This window comes from Stenella coeruleoalba (assembly GCF_951394435.1).
Source record: "Stenella coeruleoalba genome assembly, chromosome: 14".
In the NCBI taxonomy this organism is placed as follows: Eukaryota; Metazoa; Chordata; class Mammalia; order Artiodactyla; family Delphinidae; genus Stenella; species Stenella coeruleoalba.
The window spans coordinates 65459452-65470613 of record NC_137160.1 but is presented as its reverse complement, the minus strand read 5'-3'; the positions used below and the strand labels follow the sequence as shown (position 1 = coordinate 65470613).

At 42.2% G+C, this 11162-nt stretch overlaps 1 protein-coding gene across 2 annotated transcripts; it reads right to left on the bottom strand.

Moving 5' to 3' along the window:
- Window positions 1-4912: 4912 nt before the first annotated feature.
- LOC307196797 (zinc finger protein 280A-like) lies at window positions 4913-10596 on the bottom strand. 2 transcript variants are annotated; one of them, XM_079942143.1, is made up of 2 exons: window positions 10463-10596; window positions 4913-7315 (listed from the first exon to the last, which is right to left on the bottom strand). In XM_079942143.1, the coding sequence occupies exon 2, from the start codon at window positions 7249-7251 to the stop codon at window positions 5554-5556; it is 1698 nt and encodes a 565-aa protein (XP_079798269.1). In that variant the 5' UTR covers window positions 7252-7315; window positions 10463-10596; the 3' UTR covers window positions 4913-5553. The 2 variants fall into 2 exon arrangements, with proteins under 2 accessions (XP_079798269.1, XP_079798270.1); XM_079942144.1 differs by having other exon boundaries at window positions 10446-10517.
- Window positions 10597-11162: the final 566 nt, after the last annotated feature.

Here is an 11162-nt window from a genome sequence, read left to right as displayed (position 1 = left end):
GGCTGAACCTGTGTCTCAAAGGTCTTGGGCTGGCAAGACGCCAGAGTTCGCCAGGGCTCAGGGTAAAGAGCGGGCTCCCAGTCCCTCAGGGGAGTCCAGCTCTTGCAATCCTCAGGTGTGATCCCTCTCCCATAAAAGCACTATCTGCCGGCCCCTTGCTTAAGGAACTTTGCAACTGGGTGTTGAAGCCCGTCTTCTTGGACTTGCATTTGGGGCCAATCCAGTGCAGCCTGCCTCCTGTTTTTGTACAGCCTGCAGCGAGCTAAAAAAAGAGCTTTACAATAAAAAAAAATTCTTTTTATTTTAGAGCTTTACATTTTTTAATGGCTGGGGAAAACCACAAAGAGAATATTATTTTGTGACAAGTGAAAATTATATGAAATTCAATTATCAGAGTCCTTAAAGTTGGAACAGGGACTTGCTTGTTCCTTTAGTTATCATCTATGGCTGCAAAGTAGATTAATTGCCAGAGATCATATTCGCAAGCCTAAAGTATTATTTGGTCCTTTACAGAATCTTTTTTTTGAAAATTAATTTATTTATGGCTGTATTGGGTCTTCGTTTCTGTGCGAGGGCTTTCTCTAGTTGTGGCAAGCGGAGGCCACTCTTCATCGCGGTGCGCGGGCCTCTCACTATCGCGGCCTCTCTTGTTGCGGAGCACAGGCTCCAGACGCGCAGGCTCAGTAATGGTGGCTCACGGGCCCAGTTGCTCCGCGGCATATGGGATCTTCCCAGACCAGGGCTCGCACCCGTGTCCACTGCATTGGCAGGCAGATTCTCAACCACTGTGCCACCAGGGAAGCCCCTACAGAATCTTTTTTAAGTGCCCTGTTTTGCTGGAATCTCCTAGTAATCGTTTGAAAAAAAAAAAAGTTTTTGGTTTAATCTATAATGCTATATTCTTCTCTATTATATTCATTTTCCATTCTTTATTATTTCCTTCCTTCTTATTACTATAGGTTTGTTCTGTTGCTCTCCTTTACAACTTTTTGAGATAAATGCCTAACTCATTTATTTGTAACTGATTTCTCTTGTATGTAATGCTATAAATTTACCTTAATTTACTAAAGTACAGATTTAACTGTGTCCCACAATTTTTGCTTAATAATGTGTTTGTTCATTATCATTCACTTCCAAGTATATCCTAATTTCCATGTATATCCTAATATCCTAATATTCTCTTCTTAAAACAAGGATTATGTATTATATACTAATATATTTATTTTCCAAATCTATGGGATTTTAAAAGCTGTTTCTTTATGAATTTCTCATTTTGTTGCATTATGGTCAGATCACACAGTTTAAATATTATTGATCCTTTGAAGATTTCCATTCAGTGAAGTATACCATAGTCAAAATGAAGAGGATGTAATGTAGAGAAAATATTTGCAATGTCTAAAATGCGTATATGTGAAGTGACCTCCTTTAGGCCTCACAATTACTCCAATACCTTTCAGTAAACTACCATCAACTAAGCTCCAGGCTTTATTCAAATTTCACTAGTTTTCCCACAAATGTCCTTTTTCTGTTCCAGATTGCCATATAGGATACCGAATCACATTTAATTGTAGCACCTCCTTAGCTTACTCTGGTCTATGGCAGTTTCTTAAACTTTCCTTGCTTTTCATGACTTTTGACAATTTTCAGGAATCCTTAAGTGTCGGGTATTTTGCCAAATGATTCTCGGTTTGAGTTTGATGTGTTTCTCCTGGTTACACGGGTTTATAGGTTTTTAGAACTATACCGCAGAGGTGAGGTATCCTTCTCATCACTTCCCATCAGGAATACATACTATCAATATGACTTACCACTAGTTTCTCCACTGTAAAGTTACTTTTCTCCCCCAGCCATATTCTATTCATTGGAAACAAGTCACTAAATCCAAACTACACTTAGGGAGGGGCAAGGAAGCTCATTGAGGGGAAACATCTATGAGAAACACAAATTATCAAGTACACAAATTAATTGGAACTCATTTGTAAGGAAGATCTGTTTCTTCTAGCTTTACCTTTTAATTTTAAATTAATCAAATTGAATAAAATTAAAAATTTAATATCTCAGTCTACACACTAGCTACATTTCACCAGCTCCGTAGTCACATGTGGCATATTGGACGGAGCAGATACAGAACATTTCCATCTGAAATTTCCAGTGGTTAGGACTCCACACTTCCACTGCAGGAAGTACAGATTCGATCCCTGGTCAGGGAGCTAAGATCCCACAAGCCTCGCAGCATGGCCAAAAAGAAAATTCTACAAGATGAATACTCCAACCAAAAAATGGGCAAATGATATGAACAGGTCACCTCACAGAAGAGAAAAATACACATTTATACATGTGAAAAGCTGATCATCCTTATTAGGAAATAAATGTTACATTACATTTTAGGAAATAAATGTAACAATAACATTAAAAAAAATTCCATCACTGCAGAAACTTCTGTGGACAGCACTGACTTAGATCATTCTTCTTTTAAAACATAAGGCACTTAAACATATGAATTTCTTCTAAGAACTGCTTTAGCTCTGTCCCATAAATTTTGCTGTTTTCAATATCATTCAATTCAAATATTTTCATTTTTTCCATAGCGATTTCTCATAGGAGCTACAAGTTATTTAGAATCAGAACCAGGACTAGGGTGAGCCTCAGACCACAACATTAAAGAGGCTTGTGAAACACAGGCATGGCACGTTTGCGCTTTGGGCTCCTGGCAACACTTACTCTGGCCCCAGCCCTGTCTGCTTCATTATATTGCTTCATTTCAAAATTTTGGGGTTTTTTTCCTTAATTATCTTTCTGGTTGGTTTTTTTGTTTGTTGTTTTGTTTTGGTTTTGGCCATGCCTCAAGCCTTTTGGGATCTTAGTTCCCTGACCAGGGATTGAACCCTAGCCCTCAGCAGTGAAAGTGCCAAGTCCTAACCACTGGACTGCCAGGAATTCCCATATCTTTCCGTTATTGATTTGCAGCTCAATCTTCCTGCAATCAGTGGGTAGTTACAAAAAGCCCTATAACTCATGTCACAATTGATGAACTACAGTACACAATGAACTACAGTGTCTTGAGAACAAGATAAGAATGTTCACTATAACCACTGCAGTACAACAAAACACCTGGAATAGCCAAGATAATTTCAACACCAAAGCTGGAGAACTTAAACTCCCAGATATCTGTGTTAGGGTTCTCCAGAGAAATGCAACCAATAGGATATATACATGAGGAGGTATGTTATGGGAATTGGCTTATGTTAAGTCCCACCATATGCTGCCTGCAAACTGGAGAACCAGGAAAGCCAGTGATATAACTCAGTCCCAATCTGAAAGCCCAAGAACCAGGAGCCTTGATGTCCAAAGGAGAGATGGATGTCCCTTCCTTCCCCTTTGTTCTCTTAGCAATGAACCCACATCCCATCTTAGGGATCATCCACATTCTCCTGGATGATGCCAACCCACATTGCTGAGGATTTATATTTTTACTCATTCTACTGATTCAAATGCTAATCTCTTCTGAAAACACCTCACAGATATACCCAGAAATAATGTTTCACTAGCTATCTGAGCATCCCTTAGCCCAATCAAGTCGATAAAAAAAATTAACCATCACACAAACTTAGGCAGAACCCCAGTAATTAAGAGCTATAATAATTGTGGCATTAGCACAAGACTAGAGCACTGGACAAATGGAATGGAGTCCAGAAATACATATACAGCCATCTCCCTGATTTACACAGAGCTTCCACCGCAATACAGTGGCATGGTCTTTTTAGTAAATGGTGGTTGATTTGAATACACATATGAAAAAACTAACATTGATACCTTGATTTATCACACCATAAATAAAAAAAAAATACATTTGAGCTAGATCAGACCTAACTGTGAAAAGCTATACCGTAAAATTTCCAGAAGAAAACATGAGAGGAATATGTCCTTGGCAGACAATTTCTTAAACAGAACATTCCATGAAGCACCACTCTTTGTACATATGTACACCCATGAAATCACCATCGAGGCCAAAATAAGGGACGTTTTCAGGGTCCCAAAAGTTCCCTAATGCCCTTCCCAGTTGACAGTCTATAGTTTTGTTTTGTTTTTTAAGAGGAGGAGCAAGACTTGAATAGGCACTTAATAAAAGAGAGTAATATTCGAGTGGACAATAAGCATGTGAAAAAAATTCTCAAAATCATTACTCATCAGGAAAATGCAGATGCAACTACAATGCGATACCACTACAACGTCAAGAGAATAGCACTAATTGTTCCTGAACAAAACTTGAGTCTGCTTTACCGAGCGCAGTAAAGCAAATCTACTAACACCATGTTGTGATGAAGGAAAGTACTGTGTTTATTGCAAGCCATCCAAAATGGGACCAAGCAAGAACAGGCAGCTCATGCTCAAAAGACCCAAACTCTGGGATGGCTTTCAGGGAAGGGTTTTTAAATACAACGTGAGGGAGAGGGTGGCAGGGTGTGTGATCGGCTCATGCACAATTATTATGACCATGGGTTGGTGGTGAGGTAACCAAGGTTGTATTTCAGGAGTCAACATCATCAACCTTCTGGTTCCAGCTGGTCTGGGGTCTACATGCTGGTGGGCAGCATACAGTTAACTTCTTCTGTCTTCTGGGGGTTTTAGTTTCTGCAAAACAACTCAAGGATATGGCTCAGGATATTATCTATAGCCCCTGAGGAGAAATTAAAGATCCTTGACTTTGTTTTATGGCTAAACTATTATTGTTTTGTCTTGCTTGCTTGATTGTTTTCTTTTGTTTCTGCATTTTCTCACTTCTCTAGTTAAATTCACTCTTTGGAACATGGGGAAGGCCTAGGACCTAAAGCTTTTCTACAAATAAGAGGCAGGGACATGGGGGTGGGGGTGGGGTCTGTCCCTGGGAAGGCCCTGCAGGGTCCTGCTCAGTTATATACTGAAAAGGACTGACAGTACCAAGTGTTGGAGCTGTAGAAATGGAATTCACAGTACTGTTGGTGGAAATACACATTGTTTCAATCACTTTGAAAAAGTGTTTGGCCAGAAAGCTAAATCTATGCAGTTTCAGAACTTCTCATATCTATATTTAGATGTATAGATATAGATATCCTAAAGAAATTACTATGAAAGACAGACACACGCTCATAGCAGCTTTATGCAAAATAGCAAAATTATGAGCCTCAAAGTTCAGGAACAATAAAATGGATACATAAACTCTGCCATATTCATTCAAGGGAATTCTACTCGGCAATGAAAAAGAATGTGCCACAGCGACACACAACAAGAATGTATCTCACTTATTTAAAAGAAAACAAAGACCAGACCAAAAAGAATCTATTGTGTGATTCTATTTACTTAAAATTTAGAAACAGGAAAACTAATCCCTGGTGGTTGAAGTCAGAAAAGTGGTTACTTTGGGAAGGAGAGGGTGGCTGGGAAGGAGCATGGAGACTTCGGAGTTACTTGACAGTGGAGAGATGAAGCAGGTACAACCTCAGTCACTGTAAAGCCAGACAGGCGCTGACACTGCTTGCTGGCATCTACGAGCCACTATGTACAGCTGGCCTAGCCTCAATTCAGCTTTTTGGGATTTCTGGAGGTGGGTAGAACATAATTTTTAGCCAGAACCCCTGCTGCAATACGTCTGGAATATCTAGTGTTCATAGCCACCCTCTTGGTAGTTTTTTCAGGTGACAGTCGGGATTCAGTGCTGGTCACAATCATGGGTGCTGCCTCTCTTGGTCCTGGTTGAACTGAAGTTTGGATCTTGACCTCTGTTTCAGGAGGCAGCCCTTCCAGTTGCTCTGGTTTTTTAAATGGTTGATGATTCTTGGTTTGGTGCTCCATTTTCTCCTTCAAAGTCAAAAACTGTAGCCGGCACTTGGAACATTGAAAGACCCTCTTGTTCCAGTGCCTCCAAGCATGATTTACGTAGGATGTCGTCACTTTGAAAATTTTGAGGCAAAACAGACAAAGCAAACTGTTTGTGTTTTCATGCCATGTTCTGAAATGTGCTTCCACATCAGCAAAGGCTGACGATCTGTAATTGCAAACCTGGCACACGTAGGGCATTTCGCCAGGTTTATGATTGACCTTCATGTGCTGTAAGAGAACCTGATCTGTTTCGAAGGACAATTCACAGATTTTACAGACCACAGAGGGCTCCTGGGAAGTGTGGACATTTTCAATGTGACACTGCAGCTGGAAGGGGGTGGGAAACTGGCGGTGGCAGTGCCGGCAGGTGGTGTGGATTTCCCAGCCGTCATCCCTCTGCTTCTCAAATTCCAAATGGTTCTTCACGTGGGTCATAAACTTGATATTTTTGAGGACTTTCAAGCAGCTGAGGCATTTGAAGGCTGCGTGGGTCTTCCATTCTGGCTGCCTGTCTCCTGGATGCCGTCCGTAGTAAAAATCATCAAGTAACATGATCAGATTTCCTTTCTTGGGATCAACAGTCTTGTTTTGAGTTGCTAGACTCGAATAGTCTGTTTTTGCCAGCCTTTCCAAGCTACGTGCTCCATCTGGATCCATAACATGGTAACGTGCCTGGTTATATGCATGAGCCCATGGAAATGATGCCCCATTGTGAACATGGCTTGACGAGGTCGGGACACCTTCCAGGGTCATACTCGTGTTCTTTGTAGGAAGGATACCTGGAGAGGCCACAGCTAAGGCCTGTCCCCCTGGGATTCCATGGCTGACTTTAGGTCTTTTGGGATTCCCACTGTATATATCCATATCTGAAGTGGGACGTCGCTTTGAATCACGAGGACTTTTATCCTTGCCTCCTACCGAGAATGCAGCTCCAGGTAGACAATGAGGCCATGGAGAGAGCAACTCTGAGGAATTGTGAAGCACGACTTGCAGAGAGCTCATTTTATAATCAGGTTTAGACGAAGGCTCAAAAATAATAGGACTATCTGCGTCTCCCCATTCAGATTGAAAAGCCGGTGAAATGGCTGCTGCCTTTGACATCGGGGTCCTGCAATTTGAAGGCTGCAATGTGTAAGTCGTATCTTGACTCACGTGACCCTTCTTTCTTGTTGAGGATGAGTCCCTGGTCACTCTGTTCAAAATGTTAGAAATGACCGGCTTTGAATTTGAAATCACTCTGACAAAGAGGGTTTCAGCATCTTCATTGACATGCTCCACTCCAACAAAGATCACCTCAGCACTGTCATCGTCCTCGTCTCTGGGTCTGGACCCTCCCATCTTCTTCTTTGGTCGTTCTGGTGCTTGTGCTTCCTCACGCAGAAAGGCGTGTGCCATTTTACAACCGCTTTTTGCTTGAAGTGGTCCCTTCTTCTACTGCTTTCTTTTGGCAAACTCCCACCTAAAGGCAACCACATGACACGGTCAGTACAGTTGTCCCCCCAGATCCGAGTTTTCGCTCTCTGGGGTTTCAGTGAACTCTCGGTTGTTAACTGAAAATATTAAATGGAAAATTCCAGAAATAAATAACTCATAAGTTTTAAATTGCACACCATTCTGAGGAGTGTGATGGGAGTCTCGCACCGTCCTGCTTCCTCCCACCTGGGACACTCGGTTATCAGATTGTCAAGGTATCACAGTGCTCGTGTCCAAGTCATGCTTATTTTACTTAATAATGGCCCCAAAGCACAAGCAGAGTGATGCTGGCAATTCAAATATGACAGAGAGAATCCATAAAATGCTACCTTTAGGTAAAAAGGCAAAAGTTCTCAGTTTGATTAAAAAAAAAGAAGAAAAAATTGTACGCTGATGTTGCTAAGGTCTATGGTAAGAATGAATCTTCTATCTGGGAAATTGTGAAGAAGGAAACGTGCTCATATTGCTGTCACATTTCAAACTGCAAAAGTTATGGCCTCAGTGCATGGTAAGTGCTTAGCTGAGATGGAAGAAACATCAAATTAGTACAATAATATTTTTGACACAGAGACCACATTCACAAAACTTTTATAACAGTGTATTGTTATAATTGTTCTATTTTATTCTTAGTTACTGTTGTCAATCTCTTACTGTGCTTTTTTTTTTTCTTTTTTTTTTTGCGGTACGCGGGCCTCTCACTGCTGTGGCCTCTCCCGCCGTGCAGCACAGGCTCCGGACACGCAGGCTCAGCGGCCATGGCTCACGGGCCCAGCCGCTCGGCGGCACGTGGGATCCTCCCGGACCGGGGCACGAACCCGTGTCCCCTGCATCGGCAGGCGGACTCCCAACCACCGAGCCACCAGGGAAGCCCTCTTACTGTGCTTTTATAAATTAAACTGCATCGTAGGTACGTTTGCATAGGAAAAAACATTGTGTATATAGGGTTTGATACTATCCATGGTAGCAGACATCCACTGAGGGTCTTGGAACGCATCCCCCCCTCCCCATCGTGGATAAGGGGGGATTATTGTATTTATTTCAAAAGACAAAATTGGTGCCTTATTTAATCATCAGCTGAAACATTGAGATAACTATTAACAGCCTTATTTTATACGTGAGGAAACAGGCTCAAACCCAGTTAAGTAACATGATAATTGTAAACTTACCTCTCTGGCCCCCAGCCCCCACTTTTGCCTTATCTCCCCAGGGCGGCCCCAATGCTCCCATTAAACTCTGCAGGAGAGCTGGCATGCACCCTTTTGCTTATAGATCTCCAATCTCACTCAGAAATGCCAACCAACATGAAAGGTCCAAAAGAGCCCTAGGCTATCGCCCGGGATGCCCCTCCCTCCCTCCACTCTGTGAGTGTGGAAGGCACCAGATCCTGTACACCGATCAAAAAAAATTTTTTATTTTGGTTGCACTGCGTGGCATGCCGGATCTTAGTTCACCGACCAGGGACGGAACCCTCGTCTCCTGCAGTGGAAGTCTTAACCATTGGACCATCAGAGAAGGCCTCGGATCAAATTTTTTTTTAAATTCCAGGAAGATCTTAAAAGCAAAACTTGAAGTTGCCTTGTGCTGGCAACTATATATATAGCATTACACTGTACTTAGAACTATTTACACAGCATCAACATTGTATTAGGTATTATAATGAATCCAGAGATGATTTAAAGCATATGGGAGGATCTATCAGTTTATATGCAAATACTACACCATTTTATATAAGGGACTCGGGCATCCATGGCTTTTGGTATCTTCGGGGTGGGGAGTCCAATCTCCCACGGATACCGAGGAAGGACGGTACTTTCTCAGGACTTCTGTTGCTCCCCCTGATTTGGATGCTCTTTCTCAGGTACCCTCATCCCAGCTCCTGACCTGCTTCAGGTCCACAGCTTCTCTGCAAGACTTCCCTGACCACACTTTCAAAAATCACAACCTCCCCCAACTCACATGCTATATTCAACTCCGAAGCTATTTTTCAACAGCGTTTATCACCTGCCTAACACACAAGTATAAAATACATCTTGCTTCTTTTGTCTCCACCCACTAGACTATGAGCTACACACACGAGGGCAGAGAGTTGTATTTTGTTCACTGCTGTATTCTTTGTTTCTAGAGCAACATCTGGCATGCTGTCAATGCTACATGTTTGCTACATAAATATAAAGTAACTGTTAGTAATATGATCATTTACCTGTACAACAGGCCCGAACCCACCAATTCCAGGCTCCCCAAGCACTTACACTTGATCTTAGCCAAAAGGCTGAGAAGTGATTTTCCAAGCATTTAATTAAATCCAAATCCTAATGATTTAACAGCATCATACAAGGGAGGAAATCAGCCTGTATGTAGTTGGGTGTGGGGAGGGGTGACTATTGAAATAAAAGTTTTGTAACGTAGTTCTCTCCCTACAATAGATTTGCTGATAGCTTCCATGCCATTAACACATGCATTGACACTAAGGGACATTCTAATGTTGACATTTGACCATTTCTGTTATCTTGCATTTCATCAGTAGCACTTTATAAGTTTGTTTGGCTATATATATATATATATATATATTTTATAGTGGTATCAGAAATAATGTTGTATCTTACAGTTGATGGCATCTTAGATTCAATGAAAAATTCTATTTCTTTTCATAAGCTGAATCCAGCCTACTAAATTGACTTCACAAGTCACTAATGGGATGCTAGCTGCATTCTATAGGCAAATGGTTTAAACAGGGATTGGCAAATTGGCTTGCCCCCTGTTTTTGTTTTTGTTTTTTTATTGCCCAGCCACCAAGCTAAGAATGTTTTTTATATTTTTTAAGGTTTTTTTTTAACTTTTAAGAATATATTTAATTTTTTTTTAATTTGGGGGAAAAAAAACGAAGGAATATTTTGTGACATGTGAAAATTACATGATATTCAAATTTCAGTGTCCACAAATAAAGTTTACTGGAACACAGCCACGATCACTTGCTGTTGCTGGAGGCTGTTTTGCACTACTAGGGCAGAGTCAAGCCACTGCAAGCGACCACATGGCCCTTAATGCCTAGTTACTATCTAGCCCTTTACGGAGAAAGTTTGCAGACTCATGGCTTCAGAGAACAAAATGGAGCATACCAAACTCCATAGCTCACCAGCTCCTGAAGTCCAGATGATCCAGTGAACTCTGAGCCCGAGCGAAGGGTGAAGCTGGAACGTCCTGGTCTCCATATCCAGGAGAGATTTCTCTCAAGTTCACCAGCGCTACTTCCTGAGTCCTCTGTTCCTGGAACTCCTACCTGGCTCTCCTCAGTGACGCTGAATCAGAAGATTCCATGCCTTTTAAAGCCCATTATAATCCAATCCCTAGCATCCAAACAGGGCTCCAATCATGTCCCTGAACCAGTTTATCCTGATTGGATATTCAGCTAGAAACCTTTCACCCAAATTGCCAGTGAAAGGAAAGAATGTGGGTGGGGCTTCAGGGCCAGGCCCAGAAGCTGCCTTCCTGGTCCCCAAGGCAGGAGTCCCCACTCCTCTCTCTGGCGTCCACAGGCTCACCACCTCATCTCTAATTTACCTGCATTTTAAGCTATTGGGGATCAGCAGGGGCAGGGGAATGTGGTCCACACAGATATTCCAACAGAACCCAGGCTGAGGTCAGGAACCTGAAAGGACAGAGGTCCTTTTCCAACGCCAGAAAATTCTCCATCTGCAGAGAGCAAACCCCTGCTCTCCTCCTGTCCCTGGGGGATCCAGGGGGCAGGGCTCACTCCCAAGTGGTCTGCACTTGAAGACTCAGCACCCATGGGACTCCCGGGGTCCTCATTGTAGGTCTTCAGGCTGAAGCCCAGG